Source organism: Bombina bombina, chromosome 6 (genome assembly GCF_027579735.1).
Source record: "Bombina bombina isolate aBomBom1 chromosome 6, aBomBom1.pri, whole genome shotgun sequence".
Classification (NCBI taxonomy): domain Eukaryota; kingdom Metazoa; phylum Chordata; class Amphibia; order Anura; family Bombinatoridae; genus Bombina; species Bombina bombina.
This window is the reverse complement of record NC_069504.1, coordinates 475,578,079-475,598,114: the sequence shown is the minus strand read 5'-3', so window position 1 is coordinate 475,598,114 and position 20,036 is coordinate 475,578,079. Positions and strand designations below refer to the sequence as shown.

Here is a 20,036-nt window from a genome sequence, read left to right as displayed (position 1 = left end):
AAAGCCGAAGAGCAGCGAGATCAATGACTGTTAGTTATCAACAGTCCGCTGCTCATCGCCCCGTACTTGGTGCGCAGCTTTTTGACAGCTTTTTTGATAATTTTGGAGAACGTATTCAGGTCCGCCGCAGCGATGTTAGGCAAACTTAGGCGAGTGTATTGGTGCCGTTGAATGCAAGAAAGTCGACGGCTTGATAAGTAGGGGCCTAAGGCTGAAGAATGGTCCTTGACACTACACATTGTTTTGCGAGTACCTATTGGTAAGGACACCCATAATTTCCTTAACTAGTTGACCTTGCTTGGACTACTGTTTGGTTTTCCGTCATCTACCAAAGAAGTCATTTTAGATAGGAATTGTACCACTTTCTATACTGACCATACTAGCATGTCTGCCACCAAGAATACATGTCTGAGTCACTTAATCACTTAGTTATATTGTAAAGAGGAAATACTTAAGATCTTTCCATACAGATCTTGCTACACCTAATATCTATGCCCCTCTCAGATAAACCTCAAATATATAATACATCAACATACTGTTCAGTGAGGTATTATTACATTCAGTGTAATTGGTATGTCATCTTAGAGAAAATCTAATAGTGAAAAGAAGAGTAGATAAATATTTATATAGTATATTCTTTTTTTTCATGTACTTTATTAATTTGTATACATGAAAGGCTTGATAATACATTATTGTTGTTCTGTTTTGTTCATTTTTTTCTTCTCTGTTTTTAAGATAACAGACTCTGAGTATATTATTAAATCTACAATAAACAAATCACATTCATTAGATCGCATGTCTCCTTAATGAATATGATTCTCCTAATTCCCCATTTAGAATATGGAGATGGTGGCACCTTGTGCAGATTTATAGCATTTTATCAAACCATTAAAATACGAAGGGATGTTGATTTATGATTTAAATGGCTGCATTTGGGTCCCAAGTGACACATACCATGTATAGTAGCAGCAGGGACAGTCTATCAACTTCAACCTGCAGCTGTAACATACATTAACCTCTGTAGTGCCAGTGTGACTTGCATAGTGCAGCATTAAAAGTACCATTTAGCCATTTTGCATTTGTGTTTATAATAGATAATGCTTTTCCAGAGAGATTGGAAATGCAGTTAAATAAATAGATAAATAAAATAAAAATTACCAATACATTCGTTATGGCCTGTATCATTTTGCATTGTAAAGTATATTTGGGTTAAAACTTTTGATGAAAGAGTAATCTATTGTATGCAAAAAAGCTGATGATGGACTCAAATGATAATAATAATGACAGTCATCCGTAAAAAGCTTTTCTTATGTTCTTCAATTCTGTACATTTATATAATCTAATACTGTAAAAATATAATGTTCACATTAAAATAAATGTAATTTGCTGCAGCACACTCAATCTATATTAAGTTTTAAAACTAATTTGGTAAAGCTACTGCCAATACATTAAGCATCTAGTGATTTATAAATACTTGCATATAAGCATTGCATTCAGTTTGCACAAAGAATCTTTACTAGTGAGGTACTTATAGACTAAATGGAAACCTGACATTTCATAAGGGGGAGAGGTGGAGGGGCAGAAGGAGGGGCAGTGACTCTCGATCCCTCCATCAAGATGACACACTAAAGAGAATAAGACAGAACTCATTTAGACGTCTGGCTGGAATCAGACCGACTGCTCTGGGGGAACCTGACTGTGTCCCTGCATTCCAACCCCTCTTCTCGTTAACATCTCCTGTGTAATTAACTAACACACCATGCCGGATTTTGCTGGCATCTGGAAAATGAAGAGCAGTGAGAATTTTGATGAACTTCTTAAAGCTCTTGGTAAGTACGGCAATATATACCAATTGTACAGTAAGTTAGTATCAGAAACATGCACCTGTATTTCTTATATATGTGGTTTTGTATATTCATTCTAATGTTTTTGAGTTTTTTTATTTTTTTTTAAACTACAAAATCTCAAGTAAAAATATTTTGTTACATACAATCAACAATTTATATTTTAGCAACTAAGAACAAATGTCTATATCCCATTGATTTCTCTTTTCTTTCAGTCAGATTATATTATCTATTACTGTATCACTTGACCTTTGTGTGCGAAGATAGATCAAAATACTGTAATGGCGGGAATTTATCAAATAATAAATGTGTTAAATCATTTTGTTGAGCGTATTAGGAACATTCCATGTAGATGGCAGAGCCCAGATCTGATAGTCAATTAGTACAACTAACTTCAGTGAGTGTTTATTTTTATAATAGGCATTTTGTAATGTCTGCACTTAATAATAAGTGTAGTGAGATGGTTTTGGTATGTGTGTGGGGGGGTTCTTTTTAAATGAGTGTGGCACCTTGAAATCAATGTAATAGCTCAATGCTGTGATGCCTCTAAGTGTTTCAACACTTTGGTTTAATATCACCAATTTGGAGGCTATAAGGTACATACAGTGACTAATCTTTGAAGGAATGTTTGATATATTCACTAGATAGCAGTCCAATGTCTTGATGGTTGGTAAATACCAAGTATGCTCAAGCTAAGGCTTGGGGGCCACCATGTACTCTCTAGTTAAGTATCTGGCCCCAAACCACTTAAATAACATAGTATTCACGTATGAACCATATATAAATATAACAGCACTTTCACAGAGATTGCACAGAACCTTTAGCTGGGTATTCTGGGCACACAGAATACCCAGAAAAATTGTCTCATTCATGTGAACAGTGAATGCTGGTGGAGAGGCTCTAATTCTACTCAGTTAATAGCTGACTTTTGGGATGATCTACTGTATGTGTGTTGTGGTAAATGTTAGAGTTTGGGGTACCTTAAACTAAAGGCACAAAGACCAATGTACCTTGATGGGGGATATTTGAAATGGGTGAGTAGTCTGGACTTGGTACAGTGACCTACATGATAGACATATTATGTGAATATCAACTAGCTTCAAAATATATATATTGGGTAAGGTACGGATCAACTTATTTGATGGGAGGTTAGGCAAAGTGTGAGCAGTAACTCAGTTTTATTGTAGATTTTTTACAATTGAATAACCTCCAATGTAAGCAAAGAAGATGGAATGTTTGGCAAAGTTTAATTGGTAAAAAGTGGTGTTATGCTCCCTATATTAAAAAAAATGAGAATGTCTGCCATTGACTTGGGACAAAGGCAGTGGCTAAAAGTGTGTGCTCTTCATTCTGGAAAAAGTTTGTGTCCTGAGGGTGATTAAACTTTATTATAGGTAAAATTACTGTCTGTAAGTGCTTGTTCTTAAACATAGATACATGCAGTGATTATGGATGCCTGCCAATGATTATTGGAATAGGTAGTAAATGTAAGTGTCTTCAAGCATTATAGTAGTGAGTGTGAGCACCTGTCTTAGATTGTGGATAAAGGCAATAGCTGGGAATGCGTGTCCCTGATTGTCTATATATGCACACACTGGCTTGTCTTAATCATGAGTATATGGTCAACAGTGGTTCCTTTTGAAATAAACATCTTAGTGAAATGGATAGGTGAAAGTTTCAATTGTTATTCAATAATATTAAAATACCTAATACAAATAGAAAAAAATAAAGAGAAATATAATTGGTAGAATAAATATGCAGCCCAAAACAGATATTTGGTGCGAGTAGAAGTAGAATGTGATCTAGTATTTGATTAAAACTTGTAGAGAAATTAGGGGGCATATGCAGAAATATTAATTAGGAATATGGTATATTGACTAAAAGCTATCTCCAGGCACTCTCAGTTGTAGTATTATTCTATGGAGTCAATTTACTCTTCATTATTAGTGCATTGGCTTTATTGAAAAACATAGGAACTGGAGAGGCTTAAGAGGTTTAAATGATTTTAGAGCCTTCAGCTATAAGTGAATCTACCACTCAAAGCTACATTAAAATATGTTGATGGATAGATAGATACATTTGTATGTATACACTCAGACATATATAAGTATATATCCTTTAAACACAGTTCTAAAAATTTTTGTTTTTTTAATTAAGATTTGCAGTTTGGTTTAATACTAATAAACATAAAAATAGTAGTAACATTTATAGAATATAGTCTATCTGCAATGGTATTACACATACATTTAAGTTAATAAAATGGGCAACCATGTTTTCAATGGATAAACATATTAATAGAGATTAGTGGTGTGGATAACATACTCAGACAGAGAGAAACAGAGCTGATATATTTCTGTTTTCTCAGGGGTGAATGCTATGCTCAGGAAAGTAGCTGGTGCTGCAGCATCTAAGCCTCATGTTGAGATCCGTCAAAATGGTGACTCATTCTACATCAAGACATCGACCACAGTTCGAACCACAGAGATTAATTTCACAGTGGGAGAGGAGTTTGATGAAGAGACAGTGGATGGCAGAAAATGCAAGGTAATTCTACAGATAAAGATGCCTTTTCAACAAAGAACAGTAATATGATGGGATCTGGCAAAGTATTTCTATCACGGTCTCTCTAGCATGTTCAGCAACGAAAGCTTTAGAGTATTACAAGACGCCTCATACCATAATTTTCTCTTTCTTCTGTGATATAAGGTTAAATAGACACATTGGGGCCGAATTATCATTGTGCGAGCGGACATGATCTGATATTGCGGATCATGTCCACTGCACATCGATAAATGCCGACAGCATGCGCTGTCGGCATTTATCATTGAACCAGCAGTTCTGGTGAACTGCTGGTGCAATGCGGACCCCTGCAGATTCGCGGCCAATCGGCCTCAGAGCAGGCGGACAGGTTATGAAGCAGCGGTGTTTATAACTTGTGTTTCCGGCGAGCCTGAATGCTCGTTAAAAACACGGGGCATCAAGCTCCATACGGAGCTTGATAAATATGTCCCAGTGTATAATTATTACAATAATTACATTTATGATTAGTTATCAGATTTAGTAAAAGACTAAACAATTGTTTAGAGGTCTGTAATTTCATTCTGATGTAACAGAATTTCCCAGCCACTTTACCCAACCACAATCAAGAGTAAGTAATTTTATTCATTCTATTTACCTACAACAGGTTTGAGGAACTGATAGCCAATGCTTTTACCTACTATAAAGGATAGGTTACTGTCAATAAAATGAATTAATTTAACCACACTACAGAAAACAAGAAAGGCCACAATCAATCAGTAGTTAGTGACATTTTATTAATTTTATATATTACGACATGTAATGGAAGCCCTTAAAAATTCTTAATTTATTCCCCATGAAGGCAGTTCAGGAATTAGCCCATAGCCATTAGAACTTGGGGAACTTAGGGATGCATTTCTAAGAGTATATGGCATTTAAATCTTTCCTCTTCCCAGTTCCCGTTGTGATGTTTCCTTGATGTCTAGCTTCATTTCCAGCCAATATGTTTCTGGGTTTTCAGTGTGTTTTGTTTACACCATGTCGTATTTACCAATTTCTTTTAGGAGGTTGGAAGCTACAGCCTCCCACAAGTATTTGGGATCTGCATTGTTAGATGATGTTACTGAGTTGGTCACTCGGGTATTTATGTATATGTATTCCTTTTTAATCAAAGTTTATTTTCTGATCAAAAAGCTGATTATAACCTACATTGTTACACCCAGAGCAGAGAGAGAAGGGCGCCTCCTAGTGTAGCCAATTTTTTATAAAGGAAATAATGCAAAAGTAAGCATACTCACAATGTGGGGAGGCAGAGATAATGCCTAGGTGAACGGTCTGGGAACTTCACTGTGCACTATGCTGAGGGCTGCTCCTCCCAAACGCAGAAGGAATATCTGTAATCTGGAAATCAAGAGAGAAAACAAGAGGGCGACCCCTAGTGCAGATCAATAATGAACCAGTAGTGAATATCTGCTAGTGCTTGCGAATGGATACTCACAGAAAGTATTGCACCCTATAGTGCAAATGTAGCAAACTAGGAATATTATGGTGTCCTAGTACACATATCCACCCAAGAGGCACTGTCGTGATGTAAGGTGAACTTCAGGTGTATAAGATGGACGTCAGGATGATAAAAAAGAAGAGAGCTCCAGTATCGATATAAAAATATTTAATTAAAAAGATAAAAGTGAACATACACAGATCTACAATGACATCTGTGAACATACACAGATCTACAATGATCATTTGCCTGAGGAAAAAGCGTGGTTAACGCTTAGAAACGCGTAGCAATTTCACAACAGATGTCATTGTAGATCTGTGTATGTTCACTTTTATCTTTTTAATTAAATATTTTTATATCGATACTGGAGCTCTCTTCTTTTTTATCATCCTGACGTCCATCTTATACACCTGAAGTTCACCTTACATCACGACAGTGCCTCTTGGGTGGATATGTGTACTAGGACACCATAATATTCCTAGTTTGCTACATTTGCACTATAGGGTGCAATACTTTCTGTGAGTATCCATTCGCAAGCACTAGCAGATATTCACTACTGGTTCATTATTGATCTGCACTAGGGGTCGCCCTCTTGTTTTCTCTCTTGATTTCCAGATTGTTACACCCAGCCTGCAAACCCACACCATGACCCCACACTACTGCAGATAGCCCACTGAGTCTGAGATGGGAATCAAATGGAGACATTAATAGATGGCATACAGTCTGAGGCTGCAGAATTCATATATGGTTTGATATTACTTCAGTTAATGCTACTATCTGTTGATAGAAGCAAAAATAGTAATTTGGAGCAGACATTTGTTATGATTAAATTTGAGAGCTGCAATAGCATCTAGACCATAATACATAAGCAAGTGATACAGCCAGATTGGTTCCTTGTTCGAGTGGAAAATTTGTTGTGTATTTCAACAGGGTAGGTTGCATAACTGGATGTCAATACTCTTTTTGACAGGAATTTTTTTTGTCAATGTCCAGCTGGGGCAACCGAAGAATCCTAGATAATGGTGTAAGCATTCATCAGTGAAAGTCTGCCTGTAAATTTGTTTTCTTCATATCTATGAAACTCGTTCCCCTCTCATATGTTGTACCTTTTATCTAATCTTAAACACCCACTTGAGAAACTTATTTAATGCCAATTAATCACCATTTTTAAATGATGCACAGCTCACATGTTTAACAAGCTCCTACTACATATGTTACCTCTTATAGTATTATGTTTAGGGCATTTTACTTGTTTTCCCCACCAAGAGAATTGGCAAAACCCTGAAATATGACCACAATAAATTATTACTAAAAGTCCAGGGAGTGTTGTTGCCCCCCCCCCCCCCGCAAGTATATATATATATATATATGTACATCCCCTTAAGTTTTAAGTTAATGAATCAACACAAGGCATCTATTTAAGTGCGGTATATAATATGTTTGTTTACTAATTTAATAACTTTCAAATTATTTATTTTATTAATCCAAACCTTCACCCCCAAAAAGTCCTAAACCAGTAATAAACACTGTGGGCCAGATTACAAGTGGAGCACTAAATATCACATTTGTGAAAGCGATATTAGCGCTCCACTGAGTATTTCAAGTTGAAAGCAATGCGATCGCACTTGTTTTATGACTGCTGCTTCTTAAATTAAGTTTCCGGCGAGCCGGAAACTTCGCGGGTAGAAAGCAGCATCCGCTGCTTATTAAATCTACCCCAAAGGATTAGCTGGTTGTCTAATGCTTGGGTTGATTGCGCTTCAGGGACTGGGGAGAGTCTGGTATATTGAAAAGGAAAGTTCCACAGGGCAGGAGCTGCAGAAGGGAATCCTTGGAAGCAAAAGTGTGACAGGCCAGATGAATATTTGGAGATATACCGAGTTATGTGGGGTGTTGTAGATGATTTTGTATGTGAGAGTTAGAAATATACATTTTACCCTGGCATCTGTTGTAAGCCAGTGTATAGACATAGGCACGTAGGGGTAGATTTAACAAGCACCGGAGGCTGCTATCTACCCACGTACTTTCCGGCTTGCCGGAAATGTAAGTTAAGAACTTAAAACCGCTGCTCCTTAAATCGTTCGCCACCTCTGAGGTGGCGGACTGCAATCAGCCTGATCAGATACGATCGGGTAGATTGACACCCTCTGCTAGCGGTGATTGGCCGCAAATGTGCAGGGGGCAGCATTGCACAAGCATTTCACAAGAAATGCTTATGCAATGATAAATGCCAACAGCATATGCTGTCGGCATTTATTGATGTGCAGCGGACATGATCCGCTACAATGGATCATGTCCGCTTGCACTATGATAAATCGGCCCCTTAGAATTGATTGAATAAATAACTACATGGGAGTGGGCACAATTTTATCTGTGGCATACATGAACTAGCACTGTCTAACTGTCAAAAACATTTAGGGGCCCATTTATCAAAGGGCTTGCGGACCTGATCCGACACTGCGGATCAGGTCCGCAAGACCTCGCTAAATGCGGAGAGCAATACGCTCTCCGCATTTAACATTGCACCAGCAGCTCACAAGAGCTGCTGGTGCAACGCCGCCCCCTGCTGACTCGCGGCCAATCGGCCGCCAGCAGGGAGGTGTCAATCAACCCGATCGTATTCGATCGGGTTGATTTCCGGCGATTTCTGTCCGCCTGTTCAGAGCAGGCGGACAGGGTTATGGAGCAGCGGTCTTTAGACCGCTGCTTCATAACTTGTGTTTCTGGCGAGTCTGAAGACTCACCAGAAACACGGCCCTTCAAGCTCCATACGGAGCTTGATAAATGGGCCTGCATAAATGCACTCAGATAAGAGAGAGCCTCAAAGGCTTATAAATTAGCATATGAGTCTACCTAGGTTTAATTTTCAACAAAGAATACAAAGAGAAGAAAGCAAATTTGATGATAAAAGTAAACTGGAAAGTTGTTAAAAAAATTGCATGGCCTATATGAATCATGAAAGGTTAATGAATATAGGAATTTCTGATGCATCTTGAACAAGACTAGATTGGTGCAATGTTCCACAATTTGAAACAGCAGGGATCAGAGGTTGACATTGATACTGATGTATGTAACGGTATTGCTGTCAAGAGTGATGGAGATTTAACAGAGTTAGAAGCACACTAGCAGCTAAGCCTTTGGCATACTGATATATACCTAATGAGGTGGTATACGAAGAAATGCCAGGGAGACAATCTATGATTAAATTTAAAATGGGGTTTGGTCCAGGCTATCAATGGCAACTTCACATTTACAGTCAATGACAATGAGGAACATTCCAGTCACAGTTGCTGACAGTTGCATGTGCTTTGACCATTATGGTCTAAATTACAAGTGGAGCATAAAAATATTAGTGCTATTGTGCATTAACATCTCAAGTTAAATCAACAGTACTTTTACTTCTGTGCTCAAATTAGCTTGAGATTGCGCTAAAGACAACACAACCTTTTTCATTTGATAAGAAAATATTCAGACCAGCATATGTGTAACAATTATCATATTCACTGTCTTCTCAGTAATGTGTGTTTTTCTAATTGTTTTAATATTTTATTTATGTAAAACAATGCAGTTCCAAATATTATAACCTCATATCTGCAAAGAATCTCTTGGCTAAACTGCTGTGCATTAAACAAATACATTGTGCTCTCATATTTAAAATTGCACTACCCTTTTACATATTTTTCACAGACAGTGAAATAAGAATTGCTGCATTTGTTTAGTGCACATTAATAGCATACTGTTTTTCTTTTTGTTTTCTTTTTTTTTTTGCTTTTGTACCACAATGTATGTATGTATGTATTAGGTACTTGTAGAGTGCGCCTAATCACCCGTAATGGTCTCAAGGTGCTGCTCATTTTATCGACCTCGGAAGGATGAAAGGCTGAGTGGACCTCGCCGAGGATCGAACCTGCAACCCTTGGGTTGCTACAGAGCTCAGCCACAGTGCCTTAACACTACATATTAATAAGAATGATATTGTGTGGCACACACTCAGAGTACTCTCACTGCATAAAGATCGCTAAATCTGGCATTAAATATTAATAGTTCACATTCTTCACATAGCAGAATATGGTCTATTTATTCTTAATTATATATTTCAATATATATCTGTATATACCTATATATCTACATCGTAATCTTAAATTTGTATTATTGAAATATTACTTATAAAATATTTTAAAAAATTAATAAAACTATTAAAATTGATTTAAACATACTGTAAAATATATAAGAAATATTTTATGGATTATGTTAATTAATATTTCAATAAGGCGCCATAAGATTACTAAACTTTCATGTGCATAAACCCGACCGCGTTAACATCTAAATTGCAAAACACGATGCACACAATGCTTATTTTACATTCCTATGTACTTCACATATGCCTAGATTACAAGTTTTGCGCTAAACAGGGTGTGAAACTAACCCCAAAAAAGTTGGGATATTTCCCTCTCCATAGCGCTGCCATTACGAGTTACTGAAAAGCCTCCTTGTGCTGTGTGTTATGGTGTGTTAAGCTCCACACTGCACAAAATCCAAGGCATGATTTGACATGCTCGTGCACGCTTTCCCCCATAGACATCAATGGGGAGAGAATGTTAGAAAAACACTAACACCTGAAGTGCGGAATGAAAAATCTCCGTAACGCAACCCCATTAAAAAAGTTACGTTTAAACCTAGCACCCTAACATAAAGCCCAAGTCTAAAAACCTCTAACATCGCCCCTGACATCGCCGACACCTAAATAAAGTTATTAACCCGTAATCTGCAGCTCTCAACATCGCTGACAATAATAAAAGTTATTAACCCCTAATCCGCCACTCCCTGACATCGCCACCACTAAATAAAATGATTAACCCCTAAACCTCCGGCCTCCCATATCGCTGCTACTAAATAAACCTATATTACCTCTAAACTTCCGGCCCCCCACATCGCTGCCACTAAATAAACCTATTAACCCCTAAACCGCCAGCCCCCCTACATCGCAAGACACTAAATAAAACTATTAACCCCTAAACCTAACACAACCCTAACTTTAAAATAAAATTACAATATAACTATCTTAAAATAAATGAAAGCTTACCTGTGAAATAAAAATCTAAATTACAAATTTAAAAAATCCTAATACTACGAAAAATTAAAAAAAATCTAAAATTACAAAAAATAATAAATGAAATTATCAAAAATAAAAACAATTATACCTAATCTAATAGCCCTATAAAATAAAAAAGCTTCCACAAAATAAAAACACCCCTAACCTACAATAAACTACCAATAGCCCTTAAAAGGGCCTTTTGTAGTGTGTTGCCCTAAATTAAACAGCTCTTTTACCTGTAAAAAAATACAAAGTCCCCCCAACAGTAAAACCCACCACCCAACCAACCCCTCCAAAATAAAAAAAACCTAACACTAAAAAATCCTAGACTACCCATTGCCCCTAAAGGGGCATTTGTATGGGCATTGCCCTTAAAAGGGCATTCAGCTCTTTTTCACTGCCCTTTAAAGGGCATTCAGCTCTTTTACAAGTGCCCATCCTTAATCTAAAAAAAAAAAACCACACAAAAAAATGAAGAAAAAAAAAACTAACACTAACCCCATAAAATCTACTCACGGTTCCTGATGTCTGGAGATCCATCTTCATCCAGGTGGCGAGAAGTCTTCCTCCAGGCGGCGATACCTTCATCCATCTCTGGGATGTTTTCTATCTTCATCCCAGTGGCGCGGAGCAGAGCTATCCTGGAAGACATCCTGCGCCGAGCGTCCACTTCATACGGTCACTGTCGTACACTGAAGTTCAATGCAAGGTAGCCATTTCACAATGGTGTACCTTGCATTCCTATTGGCTGATTTGATTCTTCAAATTCAAATCAGCCAATAGGATGAGAGCTTCTGAAATCCTATTGGCTGTTCAAAACAGCCAATAGGATGAGAGCTACTGAAATCCTATTGGCTGTTCAAATCAACCAATAGGATTTCAGTAGCTCTCATCTTATTGGCTGTTTTGAACAGCCAATAGGATTTCAGAAGCTCTCATCCTATTGGCTGATTTGAATTTGAAGAATCAAATCAGCCAATAGGAATGCAAGGTACGCCATTTTGAAACTGCTACCTTGCATTCAACTTCAGTGTTCGGCGGTGACCGTGTGAAGAGGACGCTCAGCGCAGGATGTCTTCCAGGATAGCTCCGCTCTGCTCCGCACCGCCAGGATGAACAAAGAAGACATCCCAGAGATGGATGAAGGTGTCGCCGCCTGGATGAAGAGGGATGTCCGGTCTTCAGGAACCGTGAGTAGATTTGATGGGGATAGTGTTAGTTTTTTTTATCTGTTTTTTGGGTGTTTTTGTTTTTAGATTAGGAATGGGCACTCGTAAAAGAGCTGAATGCCCTTTAAAGGGCAGTAAAAAAGAGCTGAGTTCCCTTTTAAGGGCAATGCCCATACAAATTACAGTTAGGTTTTTTTTTATTTTGGGGGGTTGGTTGGGTGGTGGGTTTTACTGTTATGGGGACTAGCAGGTAAAAGAGCTGTTTAACAGCGCAATGCCCTACAAAAGGCCCTTTTAAGGGCTATTGGTAGTTTATTGTAGATTAGGGGGTGTTTTTATTTTGGGTGGGTTTTTTATTTTAATAGGGCTATTAGATTAGGTGTAATTGATTTAATTTTTAATAATTTCATTTATTATTTTTTGTAAGCTTAGTGTTTTTTATTTTTTATAATTTAGTGTTTATTATTTTTTGTAATTTTAGATTTTTTAATGTTAGGTTTATTTTTATTTCACAGCTTTTATTTATTTAAATATAGTTATATTGTAATTTAAATTTAAATTTAGGGGGTGTTAGGTTTAGGGGTTAATAGTTTAATTTAGTGTTTTGCAATGTGGGGGGGCCTGGCGGTCTAGGGGTTAATAGGTTTAGTTTAGTGTTTTACAATGTGGGGGGGCTGGAGTTTTAGGGGTTAATATTGTATTATAGTGTTGGCAATGTAGGGGGCCGGCGGTTTAGGGGTTAATAGGTTTATTTAGGTGTTGGCGATGTCGGGGAGCGGTGGATTAGGGGTTAATAACTTTTATTAGTGTTGGCAATGTCGGGGAGCTGCGGTTTAGGGGTTAATATATTTAAATAGTGTTGGTGATGTGGATGGGCAGCAGATTAAGGGTTAATAACTTTATTTAATAGTTGCGACCTGGGTGGGTGGCAGATTAGGTGTTAATAAGTTTAATATAGTGTTTGCGATGCAGGAGTGTGGCGGTTTAGGGGTTAATAGGTAGTTTATTGGTGTTAGTGTACTTTGTAAAATTTTAGTTATGAGTTTTGTTAAACATTTTTGTTTCGCAAAATCCATAGCTACTGCTCTCCGGTGTCGGCGTAGGCTATAACGCAAGCATTTTAGCCGGTCCGCACAACCTGTAATACCAGCGCTATGAAAATCCCATACAAAAACGTCATTTTTTGAGTGTGGAATGGATGTTGCGTTGCAGACTAAAATGATTGCGGTATAACTATACCGACATGACTCTGATATGCATTCCTGGCCATTCCAGCGTAATTGCCAATTTTTCAGTGTTAAAAGCCTTAACGCACCATAACGCAAAACTCGTAATCTAATAGAAAATAATGTACTTTTTATTAAATATATATATATATATATATATATATATATATATATGATACTGTTCATGTAAATAGGAATAGATATTCAGGTACAGGTATATACAGATATTTATATATATATATATATATATATATATATATATATACAGGTAGCCCTCAGTTTACGCCGGGGTTAGGTTCCAGAAGGAATGGTTGTAAATCGAAACCGTTGTAAATTGAAACCCAGTTTATAATGTAAGTTAATGGGAAGTGAGGGAGATAGGTTCCAGGCTCCTCTCAAAATTGTCATAAGTAACACCCAATACATTATTTTTAAAGCTTTGAAATGAAGACTTTAAATGCTAAACAGCATTATAAACCTAATAAAATAATCACACAACACAGAATATATAATTAAACTAAGTTAAATGAACAAAAACATTTGCTAAACAGCATTATAAACCTAATAAAATAATCACACAACACAGACTTCACTTGCATTTTTCTGCAAACAGTTCTTTCTATGCATTCCAATCTGGACTGATTTATAGACAGGAAGATCTTGTTCCTTTGAAATCTGCTTGATAGCTCAGGTCTGGTTAAACTGATTCATTTCAGCTTGCTTGGCTTTGCAGCAACACAAGCGGACAGCTTCACCTACTGGCTATTTTAATAAATGCACTGCTTCTCAATGCTTTTCAATAGCAGTCACATGACTAGAAAAAAAGGTTGTTATTCTGAAACGGTGTAAATTGAACCGTTGTAAAACGAGGGCCACCTGTATATATTTACAATAAAAAGTACTGCAAAAAGCATTTTAATGTGAAGTACAGTAAAACACAAATACATATGTACACACACACACGTATTTTTGATGGTTTTTGTAACACTTTTTTGAGCACCGAAGTTGCGCACTCAAGTGAAAACGTTTACTTTCAACTCTTATTATGCACGCTTTTTCCAACGCACGCAAAGAGCCGCAAAATACCCCTTATTGCTTACACGCTCTACTTCTGCTCTAGTCCAAAATGTGACATAAGTGTATATGTATTAGGATATATATGCATACTATTTGAGCAACACATAGCGATAGATAATAACTTCAATACCTACAGTATGTGTAATGCTCAGTAACCAGTAAACAGTGTTAGGGATTTTTTATATGGCACAAAGAGTTTAAATTCATTTCTGTAACACACCCAGCGCTGAGATAGTATTGTAAGTTTAGTTGTGAAAAATTTAAGGATAGCTGTGACCCTGCAATTGGGAAGCACAGTGATTGTAATGTCAGTTCATTCTCTAGTCGCAGAACAGCAGCCAGTGTGACAAACTATAGACATATGTGCTGCGAGTCAGTCTGTAGTCCAACGAATGTCAGTTTGAATATGTATTGGTTACATGACTACAGCCCAGACATTACACATTCTGGGTCCTGCGCACCATTTATTAAACCTGACACTGCACAGCATGGGTCTTTGATTTCTACAGTTGGCTCCCGTCTGTCTTCTCATCTTGACCGAGACACACAAAGGGGAAAAAATGATCAGGGCCTCCAGCCTACAAAACTGTGGGGGACAAAGCAAATCATTTATCAAGGTCAGAAAATCTCCCAGGAGAGTTTCGCTAAGGGATCTATAAAAGCATCATTAATATTCCATTATTCCACAAAGACACTTTTATGAAATTTTGTGGAAAACTACTGTAATATATTTTGAGCAAGAGGGGTTGGCACCTTATTACTACACACCGTAACCTCATTTGCAAATAGAGAGAATTCAAAGTATTGTAATTTTTTTATAGAGGGTTTTTTACACCTGAGGATTACTTAACTTTCTTTAAAACCACCTACGAGACAGAGCCGGAGCCACTACTGGGCTAATTTAAAGGGACAAAATTGTCAGTAACGCAGCTGTGGAGCAGCTGTTACACAGCAGGGGTAAATAATGTTACCTTTTTTCATTGACAAGACTGGCACCACATGCATAGGCCTGTTGTGTGTGCTTACAGAGGCCATTAAAATATGCTCTATGCATAGGGAATACCTTCCAAAGAGGAGAGAGAGAAAAAGAGGAGAGAGAGAAAGAAAGAAAAGAGGAGAGAGAGAGAGAGAGAAAGAAAAGAGGAGAGACAGAGAGAGAGAAAGAAAAGAGGAGAGAGAGAGAGAGAGAGAAAGAGGAGAGAGAGAAAAAGAGGAGAGAGAGAGAAAAAGAGGAGAGAGAGAGAGAGAAAGAGGAGAGAGAGAGAGAAAAAGAGGAGAGAGAGAGAAAAAGAGGAGAGAGAGAGAAAAAGAGGAGAGAGAGAGAGAAAAAGAGGAGAGAGAGAGAGAAAAAGAGGAGAGAGAGACAGGAGAGAGAGAAAAAGAGGTGAGAGAGAAAAAGAGGAGAGAGAAAAAGATGAGAGAGATGGTGTTTAACCCCAGTTCATGTACTGTGAACCCCCATTTGAATAACCCACGAGCCGCCACTGATAGATAGAACCCCTAGCCATGTAGGAGTGGGTGCGGCTCCCTTGCATCATTTCCTGTACTACTCTGTGCCAGTATTGACCAAATAATCTAATTTGTACTTGCATTTATGCAAAGGCACTTATTTTAATGATAAATATACAGCCTCTACAAGTACTCGTTACAACAATCTATAGGCACACAAGAAACTACAGAACTAAGGACTGATCTGAAGAAAGTATAAAACAAAATGACAAATGAAATACGTTTTAAAGGATTTGATCACAATATTTTGCATGTTTACAGCAGGTGATTTCTAACTGTTGGCTGATATTGGGGTAGATTACAAGTGGTGATTAACTTGCGCACATATTACAAGTTGAAAGTAAATGTGACCGCACGCGCGCAAACTAAATTTGAGTTTGTCGGGGTAGTGTGTATAAAGACCTCAAATAAAGGGTTAGGGCAAAATAAAAAATTGCATAAAACACTACATAAATAATAAAGTATGTAATAAAAATTATTCATATAAATATTAAAATACGTTACATGGGTTAAATGGTATATGGTACGTGACAAGGTATATACATGTGTATGTATGTTTATATGTTAATCAATGTGTATTTTTTGTTTAAATGTGTATATATGTATAAATATTTAAACATATAAACAAATATATACACATGTATACACATACTGTATATACATATGTATGTATACTTTGGAGCCCTTTTAACTTAAATACCTGAAGACAAGAAAAATAATTTGTATTCAATTTTAGGGCCAAATTACAAGTGGAGGTGTATTTAACGTTCCCGCTAATGCGCTAACTCTGCTAGAAGTAAGCTTGTTGCAGGTGTTGGGTAGTGCTCATATTACAACTTGAAAGTAAGAATGTTTTGCTTACACGCTAACCTGACTCACTCAAAAAGCCGAAATTAAAATATCGCTACCACAAATATCGCAACCTACTTGCACACAAACCCAATTGCATATTCTCAAGTGCGCTAACCCTACATGAAAATATGAATATTTCACATTCAAATGATCTTCACATAGCAGAATGTCTTCTACAGCAACAGTATGAATAGGATGGCTCTATGTAGAGAGCTGAAGAATTGAAGATAGAAGATGCGAAGCGGAGGTGGCAAAAGATGCCTTCTGGAACCCGACTCTGCGGCTGCGAAGATGGACCCCCATCACCTGGATCATGGATGGGGTGGGTTTTTTTACTTTAAAGAATACGATTTTTTATTTTAAATTTTAATTTGGGACACTTTTAGATGTGCCGGACTGGGATTCAATTTCAGAGTGGAATTGAAGTGTCCTTCATTCTTCCCAGAATGTAGCTCCCCAAACTCCCAAGTGCCTCATCAAATTGCCGAAACCATACTAAAAGGGCAACTTGATCCCCTGCACCCTGCTCAATCGGCATCCCTTTTAAGAAGGGACAGACCGGGAATCAGTTCCAGCCCGGTGTTAAGTTCTAGGAGCCTGGCTTGGCCAGCGAGGTTTTGCTGGCCCTCCGGCAGTTGACCACTGGCATCTAGCTCATCTCTGTGACACATCATTTGAAAATTGTTTTATAATTTTAGAGACATAGCTTCTGTAGTTATAATGGGGAGGTTAACTATATTCAGGTAGTTTGCAAACAGTTGGTTATGCAGGTGGTGACATCAAGCTCCTATTAACTTCTATTACAGAGACATCGTTCGCTGCTCACCGGCACTGTTAGGCCACACCCCTTTAAAAAAAATATCACCAGGGCATTATGCATCGATGCTGATGAGGCCCGTCAGCCATTTCTACGTCGGCCTGCTGATGTTTTGAATATCGTGGCCAAAGGGTTTTTAACAGGAGTATTATGGGCATGTGTGTTTGTTGAGTCACTGATGTTTGTTTATATTAGTGTAAAAGTGTTTATTACTTTATCAACTTAAGGGCTAGAGTATGTGTGGCGCACTAACTGCATTGAGCAAACGATATAAGGTTTTTCTCTGCTTTTTGCGAGCAACGAAAATAGCGTGCATATTACGAAAATTGTGATTTACACTCGTCAGGTTGGCGTGACTTTAGAGCTCGAGTAAAGGGTAGGGGAATAAAGTTTCATTAAACACAACATAAATACATGTAAAAGTACAGCTGCACTCATATAAACACTGTCTGATAATTAGTTAAAAAAGAGAAGTTAGACGGACTCAAAGATAGATGGTATAAGGTGTTTCAAAAAGAAAAGGGCTTCAAAGGGCTTTAACATATAAATGTGTGTATGTGTGTATATATATATATATATATATATATATATATATATATATATAGATGGATATATGTGTGTATATATATATATATATATATATATATATATATATATATATATACTATGTGTGTGTATATATGTATGTATGTACATATGTATTTGTGTTTTACTGTATATTGTGTTTTTCATCTGAAAAACATAGCCAGGATACAACACTTAATTCCACCGGATGATAAGGATGATATGCCAACATTAATCCATGCATTTGTATCCTTTAGGCTAGATTACTGCAATGCACTTTCCTTGGGCCTCCCAAAAAAAGAACTCCATCGCCTTCAGACAGTACAAAACGCAGCAGCCAGACTATTGACCAATAAAACTCGCTCCTGCCACATAACACCTTTTCTCCACTCCCTGCATTGGCTTCCAATTAAATGGCGAAAATATTTTAAAATTGGCCTGCTGACCTTCAAAGACTTAAACAACCAAGGCCCACAGTACCTGAAAGAGCTCCTGACACCCTACATCCCATCCCGTTCACTTAGGTCAGCCAACACATCCCTCCTCTCAGTGCCAAGAATAAGGACAAACTCAGGCTCCAGAGCATTCGGCAACGCTGCCCCTACTTTCTGGAACTCTTTACCGTGCGCAATTAGAGAGGCACCGTCCTTAGAGACTTTTAAAAAAAAGCTAAAGACCCACCTCTTCCAGTCCGCTTATCTGACCTTCAGAAACTCCTAACTTTTATGTATTATGTTGGTATATTTGTAAAGTGCTTTGAGTCTCACAGGGAGAAAAGCGCTATATAAATCGCAAAATTATTATTATTATTATTATATATTTACTCTACATGTTTCACATTCCGATGTAAAATATACGTAACGCGCATCGGGTTCACAATTTAGGACAAATGTTGTTGGGTTAGCACACATAAAGTATGCAGCAACCGGGAAGCGCTCAAACATTCAAACACTAACTGTGAGTAAAGTCCCCGACGATCAGTGCACTTCACGTAATCAGACACACCCCCTTGACGTAGTGGTGACGTATTCTCAGAATACTCAGCTGTCCTGGTGCAGAGAAAAGAGCGCTTCCATCCACGCTCAATTAATAGAACAACACCAACAATCAGCGCACCCAGTAAAGCTGAGAAAAGCAAACGATGGTAAGCAGTGAAATACCTGTTTATTGTTTAGCTCAAACAAATGCTCAATATAATAGGTAAATATCCATACAATGCAAAAACAGGTGAAAAAGGCATAAGTGGTAAGTGACAGGCAAAATAAGGCAGGAAAAATTAGGTCAGACGCGTTTCCTATGTCATAAGCATATTTTTCCTCAGTGACCATACTTAATACCCACAACACACTGCTTTATAAACCCTTTAGCCGGACACTCCCAATAAATGGCTGTCCAATCAAAAGCCAATCTGTTACAAAAGCAGTGTGCAGAGGGCAAAGTGAAGGGGGAAAAAAAGGATTATTAAAAAGAAAAAGAAAAATAAAGAAAAAAGAAAAAAGCATTATTAATATATATTAACAGACCAAGTTAAACACATAAATAAACACATAGGTGAACTGACATCACAATGTACTAATTCAATTATACTTGATCAGTGTAAAGTCATTTTTTATATAAAAATGGAAAATGAAAAAATATAATAAAAAATATAACAAATATAAGCAATAATGCTAAGGATGTAAAGAGACATTGTTTCAAAAAAACAATTCAAAAAGAGGAAAAAATAACTTATTGATCTACATATAGCTTCACATCCCATTCTGAATTTAACCCATCTGCAAGTCATATGCTCCCGAATTTCAAAGTGTTCTTGATTCTTGGTGGATACAAAACTTGTACCAAAAGAAGCATAGGAGCAGGATTTA

At 37.4% G+C, this 20,036-nt stretch overlaps 1 protein-coding gene across 1 annotated transcript in view; it reads left to right on the top strand.

Moving 5' to 3' along the window:
* Positions 1-1,755: 1,755 nt before the first annotated feature.
* CRABP1 (cellular retinoic acid binding protein 1) overlaps positions 1,756-20,036 on the top strand; it is a 92,615-nt gene continuing 74,334 nt past the window's right edge. Inside the window, exons 1-2 of the mRNA XM_053717274.1 lie at positions 1,756-1,829; positions 4,210-4,388. Coding sequence (XP_053573249.1) covers positions 1,760-1,829; positions 4,210-4,388 — 249 coding nt within the window. The 5' untranslated portion in view covers positions 1,756-1,759. The remainder of the gene's footprint in view (positions 1,830-4,209; positions 4,389-20,036) is intronic.